The sequence below is a fragment of the Crocodylus porosus genome, unplaced genomic scaffold (genome assembly GCF_001723895.1).
Source record: "Crocodylus porosus isolate Cpor-Errol unplaced genomic scaffold, CroPor_comp1, whole genome shotgun sequence".
In the NCBI taxonomy this organism is placed as follows: domain Eukaryota; kingdom Metazoa; phylum Chordata; order Crocodylia; family Crocodylidae; genus Crocodylus; species Crocodylus porosus.
Genome location: NW_017728911.1, coordinates 2,771,576 through 2,798,551, shown reverse-complemented (window position 1 = coordinate 2,798,551; position 26,976 = coordinate 2,771,576). Strand labels below are relative to the sequence as shown.

Below are 26,976 nucleotides of genomic sequence, written 5' to 3'. Positions count from 1 at the left end.
ATAACTGAAAATTAAAAGAATTTGTGTAAGCTAATTTGCTTTTTTTTATGCTGCCAGAAAAATGAAAGAGCTGAGGTTAAGAGTAAATATCACTAATTTACACTTAAAGAGATTACAGAGATACTTTAATTATAACCCATTATAAGCCCAGGAAAGTCAGAATTAAATTTGAAAAAGAAATCTATATATGATAAAGTACAAAAAAGGCATCCAAAAGTCCTTTATTCTGTTCTGTTGTGATACCATGTAATAACCAGATGATTATGATTAAAGCTTTGTAATATGTATGGTTCCAGATTGATTTAAGATACTGCAGTTTTCCTTTTGCAGGGATGTCATTACAATGATAATGTTAAGGTTGTTGCTTAAATCTTTATTGATTTGTTGAAAATGCTGGCTTCATCAGGAGGTCAAGCAGGACAAAGCTGTTATTTTGTGATTCTCTTGGGTTAAATGGTGCATGTATACAGATTGAACATAACTTCTTTGCAGAAGGTAACCAGGGTGCAGGGGTCTGGTAGAGCTCCCTTTTCGTAGAGCAGCATGACATAATTGTAAATTTAAAAACCGAGAGTCACAAAGGATAAAGTCAATCAGCCACTATGCACAATCCTAAATCCCGCTATAAAGTAACTGAATTTTGATCATCAACATTTCAACCATAGTAAGAATTACAACATACTTTGCCAGTATTGTGCTGTTTAGAGTAAGAAATCACAGTAATACACTTCAAAATGAGGAGTCTCAGACTTGCCAAGAAATGGAAGCAAGTTCTGTGCCCTGGGTGCCCATGGGAACTACTGTTTTTTGCATCCCTTCTGAGTGGACGCACAAGGGCTGGTGCTGGGTCACCTACACATACTTACACTACTGAGTGGAAGATTCAGGCCAAACAGACATAAGAAAAGCTTTTAGTGCCCTGGAAAATGGAAAAACTCCTGAAATGGAGAGAGTACATAGTCAAGCTGTTAAATGGTCAAATTCCACTGAAGTGCCTATGAATTCACCAGTATAAGCTGTAGATTCCTTAATGAGTGAAAGCAAAACCTCTTGCTTTAACACACAAGGAAATTAGACCTTTGGCAGTGTGACAGTGGAGGAGGCATTATGCCCTTCTCCACAATAAGCAAATCCCTGGCAAAAATATGGAACAAGTTAGGAACAAGTAGGGTGGGTGCAGGAAAGAAAAATATTGCACTGATCATATTATTACCTTGATAGCGATTACTAAATAGAGTATCTTTATAAATTGATGTATTTGTCATATTTTAGAAATTACATGGCCTGAATGGATATGAAGTGGGGAACTAGACAGAGGAACACAGGAGAGACCCATTGATGCTACCAGTAAAGAAAGAAAATGGAAATCAACTAGCTATATTCAAAAAAGAAATGAGGTACTGCATGTTGTTAGATAAGCCCTAGTGAGGAAGCCTCAGGGGACACAAAGGGTACACCCACACAAGATGCTTTAAGGCGCATTAGCTTAAATTTAAGGCACATTAGGGCACATGTCTACACATGAGCACCCTTAATGTGCTTTAAAAATTGTGATTTTGGGTTAACTGTGCCTAAATTTGATACCTGCAAATGCAGGTATCAAATTTAGCTGTGAACAGTTAAAACACATTAATGCACATGCAGATGTGTCAAAGCGCATTAACGCTGTGTGTGTGGACTGCCTTGGGACTAACTTTATTCCCAAGTCAGTCCACACACAGCATTAATGCATTTTAATGCCTGCATGTGTAGATGCCTGCCTAAACCTGCTTAATTTTCATTAAACTAATGTGTATTACATTTAGGTGCACTTAAATGCACATGTAGACATGTTGAAGAGAAAGAAAAGCAGAAACATTCTGGAGAAAAGGAATACATCACAAGCTAAAGGAGGCTGGTGTGACCTGAAGTTAAGTGAAACAGTGAGCCAATGACAGGAAAAGATAAAGGATTACTGTGAAGGCCCTATACTCCTCCCAGAAAGCAATGAATTAATGTGACCAAGTACTCCATCTCCTCTGGGCCAAAAAAAGCAGTTCATTCCAGTTCAAGCCTTTCCAAGTAGATGACATAAGTTTATCTCTGTAAGTTGTGATACAGAGCACTTTAGTAAGATAGACAAAACCCAAAAAAACCCCCATCTTGATTACATTCATGCTTCTAGCCAGTTAAGGAAGACTACTTTAGTGCAAGAGATCATTGTGCATTTTCTGAAGAAAAGAGAGAGGACTTGCAGGTACAAGAGGAAGGTAAAAAGGCCCTAATCAGGAAGAAAGGACAAAGAACAGGTTTTATTTCTTTTTTTCCCCAAAGGTCTGCTGCAAGGAAGATTGGTGCTATGACTAGGCTTTATTTCCATACTGACTTTATTAAAAAGCACTGGAAATAGAGCAAGCTGGGCTGGAAAGAATGATAAAGACATTTCCACACATCCAGGTTTTGTGCGCCACATCTCCTACTGTAATGGCTTGAAGAATGGGGTCTGACTGGGTCCAACCCACTGGGGGCTGCAGTGAGAGGTCAAAGGAGCAGAGATGAAAGAGGGCATCATGTCTCAGCCCTCTAATGAGTTAGCATGAAGAAGATCAGGAACCATTTATTACAGTGGTACACTGGGGACTTCTACATGGCATATAGTATATTTGGAATCCCATCCTAATTAGTGTCTGAAACACATACTCCCACTTGACTCAACCAAAAGGCCTTTTCCACACTGAGAGGGGCTATTGAACAGGGTTAGAACCTTGCCAGACTAACGCACATTTATCAAGGTCTTTATGCCATCTACATAATTCCAGCCACGGACAAAATCAGTTGTTTGTTAATCAGTTTAGCCAAGACCCGTCCAGAGAAGGCACAATTACTTTGGCCAAAATTTTTACATCTCTGTTAAGAAGGGAAGTTGGTCTTCTACTTTCATAATTATCTTCTGGGTTCTTTGGGGATTACAATAGCCTAGCATCATTCTGTGATTCAGACAGGGGGTTAGGCATCAATATATGATGATTAAATACCACAGTCAGTGTAAGTGTCAGTTTCTCTGGAGGGGTCTAATAGAATTAAAGGGGCCTGCATCCAGACCCACTGTTTTCCTGGTAACCAGTGATTAATTGCAGAGCCCATTGTCACCTATGTGATTTTTCTTTTCCGACAGTGCCCCTTTAAGAAACTCATTGTCATGGAAAGAAGTGACAGAATCAGTGCAAGATCTCCAGGACCATGTCTTTGCCACATTGCCATCACTCTTATTTTGCTCCCACACTACAGATTTTCTCAAAGGATTGAAATTTAGGATTCTTATCTTTTATGAAAACTTCAACATGAAATTAAACTATTTGTGCTTGCTTCTCCATATTTGTAATTACAGCATATTTATATACATGCTATTAAACAGCTCTCTTCAAATTTAATTACAGGTTTTTGAAGTCACTGGAGCATTAAGGAGAAATATACTCTCAGGCTCCAAATACAGTGAATAAAGTATTGGGGTGAATGACTACTAGAGCAGGAGCCAATCTCTCAGGGAGGACACCAGGAGGCAAAGGAACTCTAGCTGTGTTCATAGTACACAGTACTTCAGGTTAACTGTATTATTACAATGATTATGTAGCCTTCACCTGCCAGTGGATATCTTCCACCATGCAGGTGTGCCAGCCAAAGTGGAGGACCTTAGTACTGTTAATGGCTCTCTTGGGGTAGAGAAGAACCAGACGCTCCCTGTCAGCAGCTTGGTAGCTCTTGGCCTCCCTGGATGCAGAACTGAACCAGGTGAGACTAAGCTAAGGACCCATTACAATGTGCTGAACACTTCTACCACCTCTGCCCTTTGAGACGTAAAGCCTCACTTCATTTCCCTTCCCCCCAAGCTCAACTTTGAAACCCAAGATTTAGTGTATTGAGGTGAGAGTGGGAAGAGACTAATAAGGGTAAGAAAGGGCAGCAGATATGAGGAGGGGGGTAAAGATGAGAGAATCAACACGCAGAGAATGTACCAATGCCATAATATCCCATAACATGTGCCCTGTAATAGAGCAACAACAGAAGAAAAACATCTAAATTTGCAAATGAGGATTATATTTATTATTTTAACTGCAGTAGCATCTAAAGTGCCTGATGAGGGCCACTGTCCTGGGCACTGCACACACAATAAAAATATTGTCACACGCCAAATGATTTAGGATCTCTGCATACATGAAGACACCAGACATGAAGATATACAAATGGGGAAGAGAATAAGATAACAATAAACAAGTACCATAGTTTACTTACGAGCAGCAGCCACAGTTGGCTTGCTACCTAGCTGCTATCAAGCATGAGATATATTTGAGTTTCTCAGAGATGTTAATCCAGTTGTGCATAGCAATAAAACTAGATCAATAGCCAGAAGAAATTCTGAATTAAAACCTATTAAAAATCTGAATTCCCTCATTTGAAAGCATGTGCAAACAATTCTGCCTTGAAATTAAAGCTCTCAGAACAGTACTATTTACTACTTGCACTTCTGTCTTTGAGTGAAACTTGGCAATCACAGCAGATACCTTTTACAAACCCAGTGGTGCTAAAAAAAAATCCAGCTTGCAAGTTGGCAGATGAACATGAATTTTGAGCAAAAGAAAAATTAATTGAAAAAAGATCAATCAGGTGTACAGGTGAAAGAGAGTAAGAAATATTGAATATGGAAATTAAGTCAGCTGTTCAGCTATTCTTTGCTGAGGTCTAACTGAAAAGTCTTTTTTAAATTCTGGTAGGTATTTGGGCTTTAAAGTGAATTCAAAATCAAAAAGAAATTGGCACAATGGGTCAAACCTGTCCCTAGTGTAACTTTGTTGGGAGTTAATGTAATAACACTGAGGAAACCTCTGGCCCAATCTAGAAGAAATTCTGGTCCCTTGAAAGTCAAGAGAGTTCCTTTTTCAGATATTATTATTTATAAATATTATTATTACTTTAAAATATTAGCTGTCTGTTGACTTTACAAAAAAACTCATGATGGTGTATAGCAAGGTTTGGCAACATGAGGGTTGGATTTGGTTTGCATACTGGAAAGCTGGCTGGTATTCTGGTACTGGGACAAGGAAGGGAAGGTCTCTGCCCCCACCCAAACCATGGTTAGGCAGCAGGGAGTTGTGCTGGGGCTGCAGTTACAGGGTGGGGGGGAGAAATAGAGGCAGAGATGGTGGATCCGAACACCAGCCCAACTTGCACATGAGCCAGGTCATTCTGGCCCATAGCTCTGAGAGGTTGTCAGCCACAGCTGTATAGGAAAATTCACAGTGGTGGCATTGTTATATGATCAGAAGTCAGTGGAGGTTATACTGAGAAACCAAATCATATCACCATTGAGCCACAACAGTGTCCATATAGTCCCTTTGAACTTTCAGGGTATGTCTACACCAGTGGTTCTCAATCTTGTTAGACACAAGGCACCCCAATTAGACTAAAGGATCTCATTAAAATCAAGGCATGTCTCAGAAAATGCCAGCTCTTAATTTTCATTTTTTTTTGACTTGGGAAATGCGCACTTCTGTTGCAAACAACTCAGACAGACCGCAATAGGTCAGAACATTTTTGTCACTATGGAATCCTATTTAAACTATCTGAGTTTATCTTGTGAATTATGTTTGCACACCTGGTAGTGTTAATGTTGTGTGGCACGCTGGAAAGGATCTCAAAGCACCCTGGTTGAGAATCACTGGTCTACACTGTAGCAGCAGCAATGTGTCCTGGCTGGGATATTTCTGAGCATGTCCCACTCATCTGATCCTTCTCCCATGCCCCAAACATAGAAATACCCCAGAAGACCAGAGTTTTGAGAGTGGACCACAGAGGGACCACCCCGGAGCAGGCTCAGCAGTGAATTTTCAGGTTTGGAGCAAACTCAGGAACATCCTGGCCGAGACATGCTACTGCCATATCGCAGACATACCCTTAGTACACTGTAACCCAGTCTTGGTGAAATGCTCTGGCCTGACTCAACTCCTGAGCCTCATTTTAGCCACAGAGGAGTTTATCCTCATACTAGTTCTGCAGGGAACATTAGAAGCGAAAGGGAAGTTCAGTCTCTGTGATCAACTGGTCCTGACTTTACTGCAAAGGTTACAATTACCTTAGCACGAGAGCCCTCCCACACTTTTATGCAGCACCTGTCACCATGGTATCCAAGTGCTCCACAAAATTAATGAGCAAATGCCTCAATGAAGAGGTGTTTTTCTCTCCCTCAGCTCCCTGCCAGTATTTTTCTTTTTAATTAGAGAACTGATTACACAGGAAATCCTTTTTAGAAAATGTACGTGTTATACCTTCATCTGAGCTAATAGAGTCGGTATAAATAAGTGAGCTCAGGGATGGGACCACAGTTCAGGCACCACCATAGGTGGGATTAATGCACCAGCCATTGGGGCTCAGGCCCTAAGGCTCCCTGAGATGCCTAGGTTTCCCCTTGGATGCCTGGGTTCAGTGTTGCTAGGTATACCATAATTATTCTTCAGTTTCGATCCAATTCTCATTCACTCACGTGCCAGTTAGGGTAAGCAATATAAAGCAAATAATAAGAATACTTATATGCCTACTTATTTGTATATTATATACCAAACAACACGCAAATAAGTAGGCAAATAAATCCTCTTCTTATTTACTTTATATTGCTCACCGTAACTCACCAGTGAGTGAGAACTGGGTTGCACGCCTCCACAGCACCAGGAATAGAAGATGGAAAGAGATCCCTCCCCTTCCTGCAGGGCAGAGGGGCCCCCTAACCCATTTCTTACACAGGGCCCCAAAAAATCTTAGTCCACCTCTGGGCACCACAGCCTAATTCAGATCTTAGCTTCTATGCTGAGACTAAGCAAGAAAGTGCAACTGGTACGGGGTGGGCAAAATGCAGCGTGGGGGCCAGATGCAGCCTGCCAGGCCATTCTATCCGGCCCATGGGGCCCCTAAAAAATTTAGAAAATTAATATTTATCTGCCCTGGGCTGCCTGTCATGCGGACCTCGATGGCTTGCCAAAACTCAGTAAGCAACCCTCTGCCCAAAATAATTGCCCGCCCCTGAATTAGCATCACTTGCAATACTGACATGGTACACAGTACATGTCAGTAATAAAAAGGGATGTCCAAATCCTGTGTCTGAATGATATCAGTCCATTACAAAGCAGCAAGCTTCTCTTTATCAGAGCTGACCAGGAAAGAAAGAGTATCATGGAACAAGTAATGTTGCATTCAGTTCTGTAAGCTTTCTCAAATTCAAGACATGTACCAGTGTCCTGCAGTGCTTTGTTATTTCCAGAGATCCTGGTTTTCCCTGGTGACAAAATTGCAAATTCTCTGATAAAAAATTGTAAATTATCTGACAAAAATCCCAAAATCAATTATTAAAATGAAAGGTCCCTCACTCCCCACCACAGCCTCTCCAGCCCTGCTGGTGTCCCTCACTCCCCCTCCCCAGCTCCCTGGCCCTGCTCATGCCCCTCATTCCCCTGCCAACCCCCCCTGCCCTGCTGGTGCACCTTGTCCCCCACCCACAGCCCCCCCGCCCACCCCTAGACCTGCCAGAGAGGACCTCCAGCTGCCAGGACTACAGGGCCAGGGACCTGGGTCCAGAGCCTCCTGTCCCTGGCAGCAGGTGGGGGCAGCTACTGCAGGGCAGAGTGGAATCAGGCTCCCCCCTACCTGCAGCCTGCCTGATGGAGGTTTGGGCAGGGTAGAGGGGGTGGCTCCCTGTCACTCTATGCACACTCAGATCTGTGCACGTGGCGGGTGTAGGGTGGGCTGCCAGCTGCGGGTTCAGGCTCCTGCTCTGCTGCCCTCCCCCTGGTGTCTTTGCTGCCTGGCCTGTCCAGCCTGGCACTGCAGGGCCGCACAGGGATCTCCTTGACGCTGCAAGCTCTGAACTGCCCTGGCGACATGTCCCCTGCATGCGCAGCAGCAGTGAGGGGCACAACCCCATGTCTCCGCCCCCACTCTGCCCTCGGGGAGGGCAACAGGGAACCCAAGCCTGCAGTGTGCAGCTTGAGCCCACTCCCACCCCGCATACATCTGGGGGACATAGAGTGGTGGGGAGCCCACCCCCTCCTAACCCAGACAAACCACCTACGGCCATGTCCTACTCCCCGCTGGGATCCTGCAGCCACGCATTGTGGCCCCAGGCCCCAAGCCCCATGCACCACCCAGCTGGCCAGCAGCCCCAGCCCTGCCAAACTCCCTCCCTCCTTATGGGGGCTTCAATCTCTCTCCACCCCACTTACCTGCAGGAGCTGCTCTCCAGGCTGCCTGGCAGCCATGTGCCTATACATATACATGGTGCCCCCTGCCTGACTGTCCTCCTTGTGCTCCCTCCCAGCCTCTTGCAGGCTGGAGCTCTACCAGCCTGCAGGGAACTCTTTGCAAAACTGCAAAATCCATGCGTTTCTCTATTAAAACGAGAAGTACACATTTTCCTCCAGTAAAGGGGGAAATCCGTGGTTTTCTCTGTTTTTCTGTGGGAAGCAGAAAATCTGGATCCCTAGTTATTTCTTAGTCTATCAGGGAAAGAAAATGGAACTTTCCTGTTCCTAAGGGGTGTGATGAAGCTCGGCAATGGCTGACAGCTGGCCAGGGCTGGGCTAACACTCCAGATTCAAGTCCGTTTCTTTCACTGCCATGTTTATTTAAATCTGACAGAGGTTTAGAAGAATAAAAATGTCTGCCCACTTTTCCTATTTGCCTCACTTCTAAAAGTTGTCAATGCAGTGAGTTAAAATGCATTTTTTTAAAACAGGAAGAGTAATAATGATACAGGGCCTTCATAAAAAAAATCGTATTGCAAAGGAATAAGGCTTTTTTAACAAAATATAATAGGTATAACACTACAACGAACTCCTTACATACCTGGGGGAATTGCATTTCCCACAGTAAAGAATGGAGGATGGATAAAAGGCATTTGTGAACCCTAGTATTGAGATGTCCAGAATTTAAAACAATATGCTGCTTTGATAATAGTGGAGCATTCTGGAAATCCGTAGGTGGGCAAGTAGGCAGACAGATTCAAAATGAGATATGGTATCCGCTCAAAGGCAGACTGCAAAAATACAAGTACATTGCAGCTTTAAAAGAAATATCATTACAAAAACATTGCCTATGATAAACACAAACTCTTTCTTCGGGGTTTGAAAATATCCTAGCCAAAGGTACAATTAAAAAAAATTTATTAGCTGTGACAGACAAATACTACAAAATATAAAACCATTTTATAGAAAATAGTATATCCTGCACATTGCACACAGTATATGTGCATGTATGTACATACACTATGAAAACAAGGAGAGATCTTTTTATACCGCTCTTCTCCCAAAGCTGTATCAAACCCAGTCCCCTTCCCCTTTCCTTTCCTTTTGCAAATTGCTGCAGGAGCGGCTTTAAATCAAGCAATAAACCTGCATGGTTTTTAGTTATTTACAGTCAGCTGGGGTTAATAAAACTCATCATATACAATTCTGATGCTGGCAAGGAAGCCATAATTCATAGCTGTGATCTTACTATCATGTATAAATAGCTTTACTATACACGGAGAAACCTGTATGGATGCTGTTTCTATTTTTCAGTTGTTTGAAACAAAAAGCAAACATTCGTGACTCTACACCTCCCCCTAGTGGAAAATAAGCAAAAAGTTAAACCCAAGGGCTCTGTGTTACTATAAAAGCCTATCTTCAACAAACTCCACAAACGGAAAAAAAAGGAAAACCATGAAAATTTTCTATTTGCGAAACCTAAAAAGTTATTAGCCCAATGTTTAATAAGGTCTTATCTGAGATGGTCACAACTCTGATTTATTTCAAACAAAAAATATTTTTATTTGAAACTCACAAACATGTCCATCAATTATTTTATAAAGAAAGTTTCACAAGCCATACGGCTCAGGCTATACCCTTTAAAAGTGAAAAGGCAGAATCTCCATACGAATGACAAACTTGGGGTCATTTAGGTCTTTACAGCTGCGGGCATTTGGAATTTTACAATGACAAATTTCAGCAGTGACTGAATCACTTGGGCTCTTGGAGAATCTTCATTAGCTATTAGCATGACAGAGTCTGTAAGACATAGCTGAAGACTGCTGATACTGTTCAACAGATGGTGGTGACGTGTCTGTATGAATACATGCACACTAACCTGTTTTTCATACTAAAAATACTATTTCTAAGTCCTATCAGGGAACAACACCTGGGTGAAATTGAACTATAAATGCATACATATTAATATTTTAGAAATTATTTCTATACAGGTATAACTGCCCCTTCATACAGGGTTTCCAGATAGCTGTACAAAAATTGCATTTAACAACTGGCTTGGGGCTTCCCCTCTCATCCAAATTTTTCCTTTTCAAGATATCTCCCAAGTTTCCAACCATAGATTACTACTGGTCTCTGTGTATCCATCTCATCTCAGCAGCTCTCAATGCAGTAGCCAGAGCATGAAGAGCAACCCAGCCAAATGAGGGAGAATGGACAGAGAGAATATGGTATATTGTCACCATGGGGGAAAAAAAAATATTTTAAATATTTCAGGGTAATCTAGAGTGAAAAAAGTCATCTATAGCATGATCATTCCAAATACTCTTGAGGGTTATCTGAATCTTAGTCATAGTCTTGAAAATTTCTCCTCATCCTATTTAAAGCACTCTATCTTTAGATCTCGCCTCACACTTGTCATCTTGATAGCCAAGGAGTGGGTGGTACTCCCTTTGGTCAGTGCTGTTCCTAAGTTGGACAAAGGCAGTGGAGAGAGAAGGTAGTGAGTCATCTAGGATATTATCATGTCACTGAGGATATAAACGCAGGATCATTACATATTTGATGTAACCACATATCAACACATGAAACCTAACAATGCAAAATATAACCTTATACTTTCTCTTATTTTGTTTAGATTTTGGTAGCACTCAAAATGTGCTAGATGTTTTTAAGTGCATAAAATGACACAGGCCTTGTTCCAAAGAGATTAGTATCTCAAAGATAAAGGGGAAGGAGATGGAACATGTATGCAGAGTGGACAGAAGCTGGTTGAAACGTGCATCAGTCACTGCTTTTGTATTTTTACTTGGATAAGCTACTTCTCACTACCCTCAGTTAACAACAGACTAATTTCGTATAAGCTGCCCAGCAGAAATCAGTCCTTAAGTGGTACTTGAATGGTCAGAGGAGAAGCAGCCTGGGGCATTAGCTCTCAAAGGGTTTTCTGTGTGCAGTATACAAGATTGCAGAGGTGGCAGTGGGATAAATGCATCAATAGGGCCAAGTGGAGGGAATGGACAGATGTAGAGACAAACTCAGGTTAGTAAGGAAGGGAAAAGTTACACCAGACACATCAGACAATGACAAGAAGATGGGGCATGGTGCAAAGCAGAAGAAAGAGAAGCTACCAGAGATAGTTTAAAAGTGGGGTAATAGGCCCAGAACACTGAGCAAGTGTGTTTTGTATGAGTTGGAAAGGCAAAAAAATGGGTGTTGGAGAGGTCAGCTCTACTGTGGTAACTTACATAGAAGGTTTAATGCACAGTGAATGAGACTTTTGCTGTTTGACTAGAAAAAAAAAAGTCATATATTAGTAAGGTGCCGAAGCAAAAAGTCTGGAATATGGATAAATTGGAAATGAGGGTCAAATAAAGGGGAATCAAATAAGGGAGAATTAAAAAGTGCTTCCAGGGTCATGGCTTCAGTGACAGAGAAGAGGTTGTGCGATCTATGCTGCTAACGAAAGGGACAGGGAAGAATTCTGAGTTCAGTTTTGGCACATTATGTTATTGGGGAAGCAATCACAAGATGTCAGAGAAAAAGATGAGAAGCAAGACTGACTGGAGATAGAAAAGGAGTGCATGCAGATTTGTGAGTCGCTGGCAGAAATGTGGTAGTTGAAGATGGCTGGTAATGAATGTAACGGTCCAAATCAGCATATAGCACAGAACAGCTCTACACATGTCATATGGAGAGAGCAAGAAGAATGCAGGCCACACTCAAGACAGAGGCTTAAAGCAGAAGAACAAGTAAAAGAGAAGCCAAGAAAGAACAATGTATCAAGCAGGAGAATATGACTGACAGTGTTGCAAGCAGTAGAGAGGTCAGTGCTAAGGAAAGAAGAGAGTAGGTGTCAAGACTGCAGGCAAGAGTGGCTTCAACAATGTAGAAAGGGTGAAAAGCAGGAAAAGGGAGATCCAAGATGGAAGTGGAAAAGGGGCACTTGAGACACTCGTAGGTGCCACATCCAATATGACATGGATTGCAGGAGTGAAGGAAGTGTAGCATTTTTCATGTAGACAATGGGAGAAGATGGAACAACTTTTTAGGGAATAAAGTCTAGAACTGAACAGCAAAATTAATTCCTGCAGGTAGGGATTATTCAGGATTATTCTTGCAGTTTAGATTCCAGCACTCATTAGCTATGAAATGTAGCCTGAAGAGTAGTTTAAAATGGACATAGGACCACACCAGCAAAAAGGCAGAGGTTTTGCCTGCTCAAAGCTGGCAGTCTCCCTCCCATTTTCCAAGTGAGACACTTTTAAAAGTGAATCTTTGTGTGTTAGTGGGGTTGGCTGAAAAACTGTATTTACTATATTATTTGACATACTTGATCATATAGAGATTTAAATGAATGCACACAAGGGGGCAGAACTGTACTGGCATGTTCAGTCTTAACTTCCACACTCCTTAATGTTTGAGACATTTAGGCTGCAATCATAACATGGGCAGGGAATTACATCTATGAGAGAATCTACAGATTTTCCGTAAAAAGGGAAATTCAGTGAAAACAGTCCAGATTAATATTCCCCTTTAAAATGGCAACTTAAATTAAAAATCCTCTTTATTCAACAATATCTACATCCGATACTGAGTCAAAGTGTGCATGATAATGTGCATGCATGATATGAAGGTTAGAATGTATTACATAGTGAAGTATGTACCCAAGTAACATATATTTAAAACAAAAAAAAAATTCTCCTTCAGTCTTATTAGGTTAAGATGGGCCAAAAGACTTACTTCACTCTAACTAAAAAAAAAATTATTATTATGAGAATTTCCTTGGTGTTTCTTTTTTACATTCTTTTAAGCTCTTCGCTATTTGGCACACTTAAAAGCATTAATTAATTTAATTCTGAGTTTTTGTTTTTATCTGGATTTCTCAGGCAGTTTCACTTTCACAATTTCAAAGAGAGCTTTGAAGTTGGCTGAAGGAATGGATTTATATTGATTTGAAAATATTAGGAGTTCAGAAAGGGCCACCTCCACAGCACACAAAATCAACTCAGCAGAATGCTAAAAAGTTAGCGCTGTTCTAATGGATTGAACAGTCTGAATATTTCCAGGAACAGGAATGCTTCCCATCAGTTCATCTGCCTGGAGATGGAGTCAGGCATGTCCAAGGAGAGATCACTATTCATCACTTGTCAATTTTTGTATAATCTGAAGTTGCTTTATTAACCACGAGTCATGAGACAAAATGTGGATTTTGAGTTTTATCTCCGAAAGCCCATATGAACAAAATCAATACCAGATGAAGCAGGACTTGAATTAGTGTTTGGCAGATCAAGAGATATGGCTTTTAATAATAACGTATTTGAAATCATTAACTGTTTTCTCCCCTTCAAAAACAAACACCATGTCTATACAAATATAAAAGAGGGAGACTATTAATATTACTGCATACTAAATACCAACCAAATTTATCTCCACAACAGCAATGCAAATTGCTTAGGAAAATTTCAGAATCCAACTCTAGAAAGAAAACTGTAATCTGTCACATTGACATTAGCTGTGGAAACAGTATATAGAGGTCAATGGTGTGTGAATCAAATCTCTGTGATGAGTAACTGACAATTTTAAGCCACACATTGGGATAGCTAGAATAACTCTTGGTATATAGATTATAACTACACTTTTAAAACAGTTTTACACCACAGGCTTCTTCCATTCCTATTATTCCACTTTTCTGCAATAGCCAACTCATGCTGTAGCCTGTTATTTGCACACAGAACCGTGGATCCTCACGCATATATATTTGATAAACGTGTTTAATCATTTGTTTTAATCTTAGTGAAGTAACTAAATGCGTCTCAGCAATGGAGAGTATATTAAAGATAAAATAAATATCAGAGATCTGAAGAAGGGTTCTGAGATACCTGAAAGATTGTCTAAATCTATCCCAGCCATGCAGCTGATCCAATAAAAATATCACCCACAAAAACTCTTTCCTTCAGTCCTGCAGGTTCAAAATCCCACCTTGGAGCTATGTGATGTTTTGACTTGATGCCATGGTAAATTAAATACTATGCTGCCAGAAGTTGACTAAAGAATACAAGGTAGATACTCACAGGTTCTGAAACATCTAGGCACTTAATTTATTCTAAAGTAAAACTGTTGATAATATCCAAGGCACATAAGTAGTATTAGGCTCTAATTCAGCAGAACTATTTAAAGTTAACTTCATGATGATGATCATATATTTTGCTCATATGGCCTCATAACATGAAGTTTCCGGTACTCTACACATGAAGTTTCACTATACTGTAGTGTTATTTAAGGACACCATGCAAAAATTTAAGTTACCAATTCCCTTGACAGTAAAAGATTAAATTAGTTGTACCTCTTTAAACACTTTTGGGTGCTGAATTTTTTACTGATTTTAAACCTTATGAAAGGAGGAGGTTGAGAAGGTCCTGTACAGTGATTCCCTGTTGTGACAAACATGTTAAAGATCCCTGGTCAGATAGCTTTTACTGCATTGTATTGGAATGAAACTTGCCTATGCTGTTGCACATATCCAACTTTCACTTATCCTGCAGTGCTGGCCATTACTCCTTTAGAAGTGACAGTACAGAAATCAGTGAGAGATGATAACAGTCAGTGCTTTTACAGAATCCTCTAGCCAAGGCCTCAAACACTCTGCTAGCATTTACAAAGTCCCACAACATCTATGTTTGGTAACTAAACATTAAATCCACTCATGGATTCTCATTTGGGAAAATGAGAAAAAGAGGTGAAGTGAGTTGCTTAAGACCATAGTGAATCAGAGGCCAATTTAGGAGAAGACACCCCTGCTCTAATCACTAGAGAATGCTTGCATATGATTTAAGAAAGACTAGGAATTCAGGGAATACTTATCTTTCATACTCAGTGGGCCTTTATAATTCACACTGGAGGACTACCACTTAGAAAATAAACTACATGAGTCCTTTGGATAAGCAAAGAAAAAGCAGGGTGCCTCCTTAGCAATCTACTTCTTCATAATCCAACAGAACTGCATCCTCAATTTTCACCATATAGAGACTGTAAAGAAGAAAGCAACTCTGTTATGTTTTGCTATGCTACATCTCCTGTATTTAAAAAAAAATAATTGGGATCCAATTTAAAGCTCTTTTACCCTCTTATAGGAAGGCCACAGTTGTATCTGAGCAAAGTAATGAGTCTAAAATTGGTGCATAAAGCACAATATATTTAAAGTAATTCCAAAAACCCAATCAACCATGACTGGACTAACAGGAGAACTCAGGACTTCCTTTTGTAAATAATTTTTTCCATGATAAAAGGAAATAAATTGGAGTTATGTTCCGTAAAATCAGCAATGTACACTGGGAAAAGAGAGCCTTCTCCAATATAGTGCTATCAATTACTGTAAAATGATTCGATTGCAGAGCTTAGGAAAAGGAAAGTGGGAAGATGGGAGTTAGTCTATTTCAATTCAAAACCAGTAAAGCATTTCAGAAAATATCTGATTAATGTAAAATGCAGTTGGGAGATTAAAATCCTGTCTCAGCAGGCTGATATTAACTTCATACCGCTTCAAGAAGCAGGACTCCCTTTACTGTGCCACCAATTGCTTGGGGAAAAAGAATATCAACACAAGGAGAGCTATAGATCTTGATGTGGCAACAAAGGGAATTGATTTTCAGAGCCGTTCTCCCCACTGGGGGTAAAAGACAAAATAATGAATGATTTTAGCTACTAACGTGTCAGTTCCTGAATAATGGTGGGCACTGAACATACAACCAGGGGCTCCAAATGGTTCACCTCCCACCAATCCCTTTACAATTTAGAGTTAGATTTTAGAGATTTGAAACAAGGTTGCTGCATCCCCTTCCCCCCAGTCTGCCCCAGAACATTTACACATTCACAGAAGACTCATCACTGAGCTTTTGGATTGAACAGGACCGTGAAAAAGACACCATTTAATTTTAGCCTTCCAGCATCTAACAACCAAACAGCCATGTGATAGGTTAGCCCTGACATGCAGATAATCTGAACTAAAATTCTGCCTTTAAAAAGGTTTACCATGAGCTGAAAGAGTCCTGAAAGCAGCTTGGGAGATACTGGTTCTGGGTTTCTATCCAGGACAAGCTTGCAGAGAAAGAAGCTGACTTCCCAACTCTACAGCAAAGTGAAGAAGGCACTACAACAGCAATGTGAAATCAGTTCTTCTATAGCTGTCTAGTAATAGTACTCCTGAAGCATTGTGTGCGTCAGCTTCAGACTTGGTGGAAGCAGCTTCCCTTATGTTTAAATAACTGCCTATAGCTAGCTTTAAATCTGTATTTTGCCCTTTCAATTATGATTAAGAAACAGAACCCATACTCTCATGAAAGGCAATTTAAAAGCTGTCTTCTATCCTGCACAAATACAAATAGGTCTTTATGAGATAAACTCAGCAGATTAACCTCTCCTGTCAAATAATGGAATAACTTATTTTATTTGAAAATAAAATACAAATGAAATGGAAACTTCTCCAAGGTAAAATTGGCCTGTGATACTTGGGTACCTGGACAGGGTTCATTTAGAACAAGTTTAAATACACTTTTTCATACAGCAAAGTTTACGCAGATCTCTCTAGTCTCTTAATTTAGTTCATCATGTCTTGGCTGAATGAGAACAGGCTGTTTCATTACAGCAGGCTCTCTTCATCCTGAGACTCTGGTGAAGTACTAGAATGAACTGCTGGAAAGGAACACAGCTCTTCCTTCCCAACTCCTCTCTTGCCTTGCACAGAAGTCCACACAAACCTGGCTTCCCTCCCTCCCCACACTAACGCCCTCGCCCTCTCATGCAAACACTCACACACACACCACTGTTATACCATTTCCTAATACAAATCTTGCTCTTGCCCTCCTTTTCAAGAGATTAGTATAGTAAGCAGGCAGACAAAATCAGCTTTTGCTCACTGCACTAAAAGCAATGCAGGCCAAACAGGAACTGGCAAAGCACCAAGTATTCAAAGCTTTTTACCAAAAACCCATGAGGCATACCAGGTACCAATTCTAGATCAAGAGATGTTATTTTGATTTAAAAAAAAAAAACAGTCTCACAGGCCCAATTCCCCTTTCAAAACAGGGATCATTTTAAGTTAACTGATGAAGGCAATAGAGCTGTACTGCTGTACAGCAGAGGTTCAGGCCTATAAATAACTAGAGCAGGATATCTGTATTTCCCTTGAGCTGTCCCTTTGCCAAGCCACGCACATACGTAGCTCAAGTGTTTCCTCACACTTCCACTTACCCAGTCTTCCAACTAGAGAGGAGCAATATGAGTTAATTCCCTCTCATTTCTCCATCACTACCTAACAGCAAGGTGCTCCCAAGTACACATGATATTGCAGGAGTGGCCTGACAGTAACATACCTGCTATCCAAAGACTGCATTGGAAATGCAAAACTGATTCACTGCCTAGTGTCACACACACTTCTAGTATGGCTGCTCCATGATATTCCTTAATTTGAATTTATGCTAAGCAATATCAAATTAATTATTAAAGAACTCTGATTTACAATTTCTCTTTAAGTGCCAACTGAAGGCTGAGAGGTGTTGTGGCTTGATGGCCAAACAGATGACAACTCCATTCAGAACAGAGTACTGCCCTTTAAATACCGCAAGAAAGATGTTCATAGTGTTAGCATGCAGAATATTCAAGATTTCAGAAATGTGTCCCAAACGTCTTCCTAAAAGATTTATTACACAGGCATTTTGGCTAGGGCCAGACATTCAAAAAGCCAGAGCTTGAACTGATTTGACCTTTGTAGGTTAATCTAACCTGCCCAGGTTGAACCAGTTTGTCACAGTACAGACATTCCCTCTGAACTGAGGCACTGTGGGTACATGCCTGAAGTTGCTCAGGCCAGGAGCTGAGGGGCATTAGAGCGTGCCCTTGGCTGCACGGAAGCTGGGCTGAGGAGCCATGATCAATCCAGACCTAACTGGCCAGAGAGAGGTTTAATCCCCCACTCAGCGTCCCACTGGCAGGGACCTGAGCCGGGTCTGCTGGGTGCTCCCCGCTCGCTGCTGCAGCAGTGGGCCAGTGTGGTCCAGGAAGCAGAGGGGGCAGGGAGGGGGGTTGTTCTACCCCCACTGCTCCTGGGGAACCGCAGCCAGATCTGCCCACCCTGCCCCCCACTGCCCTGACCGCTGCTGACTCTCTCTGTGCTCAGGGCAAGTGGTGGGAAAAGCCCCCTCCATCAGATGCCACAGGGAGTGGGGCAGGCGCAGACTTATCCCGCTGTTTGCTCTGAGCACAGATTGAGCAGCGGCAGCAACCCAGCCAGGCAGACCCTGCTACGGTGCCCCAGGGCCAGAGGAGAGAATAACCCCACTCTCTGTGCCCCCCACAAGGGACATTGCTGGTGGCATGCAGCCCGCTCCACCCAGCCACTGAAGTAGCGAGGGGGAAGTGCCCACAGGGTAGTGACCATGACGGAGGCAGCAGCCCCTGTCACAGTTTCCCAAAATGCGAGTCCCTTCCTGGTGGAGGGGGAAGGGGGAGTGGCAGTGCGTTGTGGGAAAGCTGCTATGAACCACAGTGCTGCGGGAAGTTTGGAGGGCGCTGGCCCCATCCAGGCCCTGGTGCTGCTGTGCACAGTCTGCTGCAGCTCTGTCCCCCCAGCAGTGCAGTGTCTCCGCTGGGAAGGCGTTCGCATTTCCTGACACTATGACAGGGGCTGCTACTCCCATCAAGGGCCCTGCCCCCTCGCCACTGCAGTGGCTGGCAGGGATGGGGGTTATTCCCCCTCCTTCTGGCATCTGGCAGAGGGGACAGAAGGAGGCTTATTCCACGCTCAGCGGTGGCGGGGGTCAGGGCGAGCAGACCTGGGTGTGGTCCCCCAGGGGCAGTGGGGGTAGAGGGGAGAATAACCCCCCTCCCTGCCCCGTCTGCCTCAGGGGCCACACTGGCCTGCCACTGTAACAGTGCGGGGGGAACACCTAGCAGACCCGGCTCGGGTCCCTGCCAGTGGGACAGGGAGGCAGGATTTAAACTTTTCTGGCCAAACCCACACCCCTGCCTGTCCCTTCTCCGGCTGGAGAGCAGAGGGGCGGGGCCAGCCCTGATCCGCTGGACAGACAGCACAGCCCACAGAGCATGCCCAGAGGCTGGGGGACTCTGGTTTACATTGGTGATGCGTATGGGGTACGTGTGGGTACATGTGCACCCCCTGAGATTGACAGTGTACCCCCTGACAGAAGCGCTGCTGACGCTGCTGGTGGTGCCTGCAGGTAGTTGCTGCTCACCCCCCCCGCTGACTCTGCCAGTGGCATCTGCGGGTGGTCACTGACCAGCGGCCACCCCTGCCCCCACCGCCGCTGTGGCTGCCTGCGGGAGCTCCCTGCTCACCAGCTGGCACTTGCCCACCCCGCCAGCCTGTTGCCACCACAGCCACCTGCAGAAGCTCCCCACTCTCCACCGCCACACCCTCACCAGCCTTCAGGGACACATGTCATTCATGCTGGTTTAAGTTAAACCAGGAAGCAGTCTGGGACAGACTTTGCACAAACTGGTTTGAGCTAAATCAGTTAAGTCTGATACTACATTCAGCCAGGTTTATCTCAAACCAGCTTCAGCCATTTTGAAACTGGTTTATGTGCAATGAATGTCTGTTGTTACCAGTTTCTGATCACTTGAACTGGTTTATGTGTAATGCCTATTCCTAGCCTTGGTCAAAAGCTTGCACATAATATAAATCCTACCTGTCATAATGGTGGCCCCATCAAAAAAAAGTCTTAACTACCAGAGTTAGTCCTTTCCTGACCACCCATATCAAATTATGCACAAAGGAGAAGACAGACACTCGAATAACAGTTTAGCAACCAAATTGATGGAGGCAAGCCACCTTCTTTCACAGCCCACCTTCACGGCTTTACTATGCTGAGGGCCACATCTCTCCTTTTGGATTTTTTAAATTTACATATAAATGGCAAAGGAATGGCAAAATAGATCTCCAACTGCAAGAAGAGTTGTCCAAATACTAGTTCATTCTTTGTTCTTTACAACTGCTATATTTATAGTCCTGTTCAGGGAGATGGTGCTTTAGAAAAAGACAAAAGGACAAAGATCCTTCAACCATACACAATTAATGCAAATATGACATAATACACCTGAACATCACTGCAGGTGGGGGAAGAGGGGGGGAGGAAGGGGTGGAGCAGACATTAAGGGGAAGAGATCAGGCTAGAAAGCCTTCCAGAAAAACATGACTAAAAAGGATCAGTCTTTCCATGAAGTCACAGGTTGATCATTTGATGAAAATACAGTCACAGTTGACTGCCAAGAAATCTCTTTCAGAGCAAAGGGGATTTTTGGCTGAACTACTTGGTGAGAGACCTGACACAGTAATTCTCTTTCTCTCAACTCCAAGTGGGAGTCAGTAAACTGCAGAGAAGTTGACCTCATTGCACAGGCCAACTTTAGATCTGGGTTCTGAAAATCCATGAAGGATCTTTATGCTTGAGGTATGCTGTTGCTGAAGTGCTAAAATTTGGCTGGTGAAACTAGGAGCCATACATACTTTCAGTCCGTCTGGCCTCCATTCAGGAGAGACAAAAAGTTTCTCTGAATTTGTGGACTCAGCCATAGCAGAATTCCAGTGTGATGAACAAAAAGCATTGCCTTTGGAAGCCAGCAGTTTTGGCACAGTGTGTAGTTGTCAAATAAACTCCTATTTACATGAACATCAGAAAAGGTATTTCGACACGTTATCATTAAGGCTGTCTCCCATAATGGGGAATATCATGGATTTGTCACAAAGAGAGGGACGGAGTGCATTCTGACATGCATCCCCAATATCAATGAACTAAAGACATGAAATAACTTGTTTTAAAGATGTGGCTAATGGCATTGTTGATTTCACTATTAATTGTACTTCAATGACTTCCTGATTCAATTTGCTCTATGTGCAAAGAAAAATACTGTTTTAGAGCTGTCAGCTTTACAACTTCTGTCTAGGATCCAAGTGTCAAGCTAGGTTATTCCACCATTCCATAATGCAATAAGAAAGGCTTTGTAGGACAAAGGAAGCCCTCGCTTACATTTATAAAAACCCAAATATATACCAGAGGGAGTGGTTAGCTGTGGAAGCTTTTCCTCAGACACATCTTTTTACTTCCAAACCAAACAAGCTTCACATAAAAAACAAAACAAAAACAAACCTAATGAAACCCTGGGATTGTGGGGTCCTGCACTAGCATTTTTATGGCAAGACATTTTAAGAATTTAAGAGTTTATAGAATCTGCAATAAACAAACACCTTACTCAAGAAGGAAGGTAAATGAAAAACAATCAGGTGAGCAGTCCAGAAAGTATCTTACTAATACAATAAGTGGTTTTTTAGAAAGTTTTACAAAGTTTATAACAGACTGGATACTACAATAAGTAAATATTGCTTCTGTAAGTAAATGATTTTACAAACAGATGTTGAACAAGAATGAAATGAATTTACTATTATTTATTACGTGTATTACCACAGTGCCTAGGATCGGGGCCCGTTGTACTTGACACTGTACAAATGCCAACAAAAAGACAGAACTGGACCCAAAGGGCTTGCAATCTAAATAGTCCCATCTGTTTTTACATATCCCATGAACCCTTTTTACATATCAGACCACTGCAGACATTACAGAGTAATTTTTAAGTCATCTTGGCTAAGAGAGCCCCTTGTAAACAAATCTTAAAACAAACCTTTTTTGAGACGAGGTTTCTGGGGTTCTTTAGCCACTGGAAATGAAGAAACCTGAAATGACAGAAAAGGAGAGAGTCAAAATACATCAGGCAAGATTCCCAAAGGAATCTCTGGTTAAAAAAATCCTAGGAGGACAGCCAATGGATCTCAAAGGATGAAGCAAAAATAACAGCATCCTTGCTAAACAGAAATTATCCAATCAGATGCTAGTTATTTCTAACAGAAACCAACTTTTGATTTCTGCTATTTGTATAGACTGAGAAAATCCTCTTTTCTTTATAAATACAGCTGCTTTCACTGCCAGCTAGAGACAGTTTTGTTAGTGTACCTATACTTATTGAAAAACAGAAGAATGACGACTGCATTTGGATCATAGAAATATTCTGCATATAAAAAGCTCTTTCAAATCATACTGGGAGTGTCTGCTCCACAAGATCTACAAATCTAATTACAACACTGGGTGTTTAGTGGTTCCAAAGTAAGGAGAATGAAAGGTTTTCCTCAGTTATGGGTAGTCCCACCGAAATCACTAGGACTACACGTAAGAGCAAGGGTTTGGATTGGGCTTTTAATGAGAATAGCCAGCTCTAAGAAATGTTTGATTAACAGGGGATTTCAAAAGGCTCTTTGGGATAGTCTGAAGATCACAGGCAGCACCAAGCACTTAAAAAGAGTGGTCTCATTCTCATATCTCAACATACTGCCCTTTCTTGATTAGGCAATGAAGTCTACAATAATTACTCTGCTATGATCCAAAGGAAGGAATAAAGTAAAATGCTCAGCATCCCTGCCAGCTTAAACCAACTTGTTTCCACACTGTGTTTGATGCAAAGCTAATTGTTAAACTGCTAAGTGGTAGCAAAGAGATCTTTTTACAGGGACAAAACAGGTATAAAGAATCTGTGGAGCAAGCCCATCTAGTTCAGGCCGCTGGTTCTGACTGTGGCAAAACCCTGCACACACAAGTGTTTAATTTGAAGGATGTCAGATATCTCAAGCAAAACTACAAGTGCTGCCTGCAGCAGACCTCACATATAATGGATGTGCCTTGCTGACTGCAGAGAGGAAAGATCTATTTTAACCAAGTTTTAACAAAATAAGATCTTTTTGGGACTCTTAGATCTCAGTCTCTCTAGACAGTTAAGGAAGACAAGTACTTCGGTAGCTGAGGAAGGCATTCACAAAGGAAAAGCATTATTACAGAGCTTTATAGCCGCGAAAAGCATGCTCCTTGGTGTTTTTACTCTGGAAACTGGCAAAAAGCAATGTGTTCCAGTTGAAGAGAACTGCTTCCTGAATGAACTCAGGATCAGCCCTTCTGTCTTGCTTTTCACTCCTGTGAGATAATACTACAAGTGTGCTGGATTCTCTTCCCTGTCAGGCATTACCAAACAAATCAGTCTCTGCTATCCCACTAAAGACAATAAAGTTGTCCTTATAAAGACACATTTTTAAGCTCTTGGGGTTGGAGTGGAGTCACTAACAGCAGAATTTGACAGAGAACTTCATTGCTAGTGATTATATCCAAAAAGGAAAGAATCCAATTTGACCTCGTGTAAATCTGAGGAGTTTGCATTCAGAAACCAAACACCTATTGACTGGTAAGCTGAGACAATTTGATCAGGAATCACTGATGCACAAATGTGCAAAAGTCACCCTATCTTTTTCTCAGTCATTTTTCAGAAATGAAATCACACAACAAGGACAAGTTATATTTCTTGGGATGTCTTTTCAGCTAACAGGCTCCTCAATAAAAATATTCCCAAATAGACTGAGTGGGTGAAAATAAAATCACATCATTTGACAGTAAAGTTACCCATATGTTAGCGTGGCCATTTGGTGACTGGGGATGCACAGAATTTAAAGGCTTTATTATGCCACAACCAAACTGTTGAGATTTGCAGCTGATCCAAGCCTTCTGACCCAAGAGCCAATCTGAATGATGGTATTTATTACCTGTAGCAATGCAGTTGTTTGGACCTTTGTGTTTAATCACCATGTGTTTAATGTTTTGCTCTCCGCACAGATTATTGTTATAAAGGCATCAGGATATTTTTTTTTTGTCTGAGGCAAAGAATAGACATTCTCCATTAAATACATATGAATACCGTAAGTAAATGATTGGCCATCATTAATTTTTTCCTCCTTTTCTAAGAGCTTTTCATAGCTTTTATTGCCTGCAGTAAATGATACATGAGAAATATATAGCTAAAGAGGCAACGCATTCATCAATGCACGAAAGTATAACTACATTGCATTAAATTGCATTATGAGGCCCTGTTTATGCCACAACAAATAGCTGTGGGACAAAATCCTTTTTCCCTCAAGAAATTATTTTTTTAAATCAGCACGGAGCACAGGGAACAGGGCATAATGTTAATAAAGTGTTTTCTGAAAACCAATCAAGACCAGGAAAAAAGCTCTTGTAACCAAATCAGAAGGTGCTGTTTTTGGCAAGAACTTCAAATGATGAAGAAAGGGCAAGTGAGTTCAACAACTCTGGTAGTCAAGTAAGTGTCCAACAGTTCATCCCACAAAAGGTATTAGTATTGCTTGACTACAACAGCTGCTGAAGTCTGTTGTCCATTGCATCACCAAGGGAAACAGCTTTCAGTATCTTTTGTCAGAAAAAAAATTCTAATTTTCCTAGTAAGCAGGGCATCTATGTTAGGTAGTAAAACCACATCAGGGGTATTCTTTGCAGGAAATTGTTTGCTGACACAGTTGCATCTGCAACAGCTCTTGGCCATACGTACAAGAGCTATGACAGAATCCTGGTCCTGCATACACACCAGATTATACCAAGCCACGAACACTGTGAGTGGACAAAATATTCTTACATAAAAGTAGCAGGCTCATACCACTGCAACAGAGGTTAGTTGTACCAATTTTACACCTGGTATAGTCAGAGTCTCCTTCCTAAATGAAAGACAAATATCCTACTGGCATCCCAGTGTCTAGTTCTGAAAAGCTTTAAGATCTTATCTGTTTTTGGATGCCACATCTATGAACCGCTGTTTAATGAGAAACTCAAAAATAGTTAAACAGATGTCTGCAGAGAAAAGTCAAACTCCCCCAATTCCTTTCTCTAACCTGCCTAGCAAATCCTTTCACTTAGCCCAGACATTCTGTAATATCCCAAAAATCCAAACATGTTAAATGCTAGCCTTTCCTATCTGGCATTTTTTAATAGAATTGCAAAGGACAGAGAAGGAAGTGACCCTATTGTGCCATGTCCTGTCTATTCCCCAAGGTCCTGAGCAAGCTCATTCCCTACAGAAAAAATTTTCCATTGCTTTGTTCAGTCTAAAAAATATCTGAATCCTGTTTTTCTATTTCATGCTGCTAAAATAGATGATGTCACAGCACAGACTTAATCACAAACTGAAGTTAATATTATCAGGCTCCCACTGACATAGAAACACACACTGGATTTCAATACGTTTGTGGAAAATCCATTCAGACGAATATCACCATTATTCCCTTATATGTTAGAAGTAATTCAGGAAAAGTCAAGCTATATTGCTACAAATACCACAAAGCTTTTGGTTCCCAATGAGGTGATAAACTCTCAGAGATCTTACAATTTATCCTGTTCATCAGATAATGAACACTTTTTTTGATACCCCAGGTCGTGACTGCAGGATTCTTGTCTTATACTTTCAGAAAGACTTGGATTCAATGAGAAAACTAATTACGATTATTACATTTTGTTCTTGTCAGTTCATAAATCCCTCATGCAGGCTACTCTAAGTCCTTTCTAAGATTAAATCATAATCTGATTACACTGACAACAGAGGATGATGAGTTGGTAACGCATCAATTTGAAGGAAAACTCCTCAGCTGAATGAGTGAGGCTGCATTTAGTCTGTTGAAGCCAGAGCAAGACTGAATGCCTTTTATATTGTGGCTATCAAATGGTCAGAGATGTAGCAAAGAATCATTTTATGGCAGTATGGAAAAAATATAGGCCAATTCAAAAGATTCACCTGTAAAAGTCTCACTATTGTGTGCTGAATTTTACATAAGTAACACTCAGGACAGAAGACTTACCACAGCAAGTAAAATGACACTTATTTAAGTTTTGATACAAGACACTGGTTTGTGATAAGTTCTGACACTGTTTATTGCAGGGACTTGGTGACAGATAGCAGGCACAAGGCAGAGCTCTTCAGTGAGTTTTTTGTCTCTGTCTTTTTAAATAGGAATCTAGACAAACCCTCAATACACATCATGGACATCAACAAGGGGAACATCAGCTGACCAACGGTCAGTGCTGACATGGTAAAAGGACACTTGGAGGGACTGGATGTGTTCAAATCACCGGGATCGGAGGGACTCCACCCACAAGTAATGGAGGAATTAGCAAGTGCCATAGCTGAACCACTAGCAAGGATGTATGAGCACTCATGGTGCTTGGGTCAGGTCCCGGAGGATTAGAAGAGGGCCAATATCATCCCAATCTTTAGACCGGTCAGCTTTACCTCTATCCCAGAGAAAATTCTAGAAAAAATAATCAAGGAACACATCTGTGGAAGCCCACTGGCTAATGTGATGCAGAGGGGCAACCAACATGGGTTTATAGCAGGCAGGTCTTGCCCGACTAACCTAGTTTTTTTTGTTTTTGTTTTAACAACAAGGCCACCAAATGGTTAGATGCAGGATCGAGGTGGATGTTATCTATCTGGACTTCAAGAAGGCCTTTGACACAGTATCCCACAGCATCCTTATTAATAAACTGAGGCAATTTGCCACGTATGATTACACGGTAGACTGGGTAGAAAACTGGCTCAGGGGTCGCACTCGGAGGGTGGCAGTGAATGGGTTAATGTCAACCTGGAAAGATGTGTGCAGTGGAGTTCCTCAGGGCTCAGTTCTGGGGCCGGTGCTGTTCAACATCTTCATCAGTGATCTGGATGAGGGGGTGGGAAGCACCTTAACCAAATTCATGGATGACACAAAACTATGGGGTGAAGCTAACAACCTGGAGAGGAGGAACCAGATCCAGGCTGACCTCGACAG

At 41.8% G+C, this 26,976-nt stretch overlaps 1 protein-coding gene across 3 annotated transcripts in view; it reads right to left on the bottom strand.

Moving 5' to 3' along the window:
• Positions 1-26,976, bottom strand: part of BBS4 (Bardet-Biedl syndrome 4) — a 72,497-nt gene that overhangs the window by 39,842 nt on the left and 5,679 nt on the right. For all 3 annotated transcript variants that reach the window (XM_019533285.1, XM_019533286.1, XM_019533287.1), the window contains exon 2: positions 21,954-22,005. In XM_019533285.1, coding sequence (XP_019388830.1) covers positions 21,954-22,005 — 52 coding nt within the window. The remainder of the gene's footprint in view (positions 1-21,953; positions 22,006-26,976) is intronic.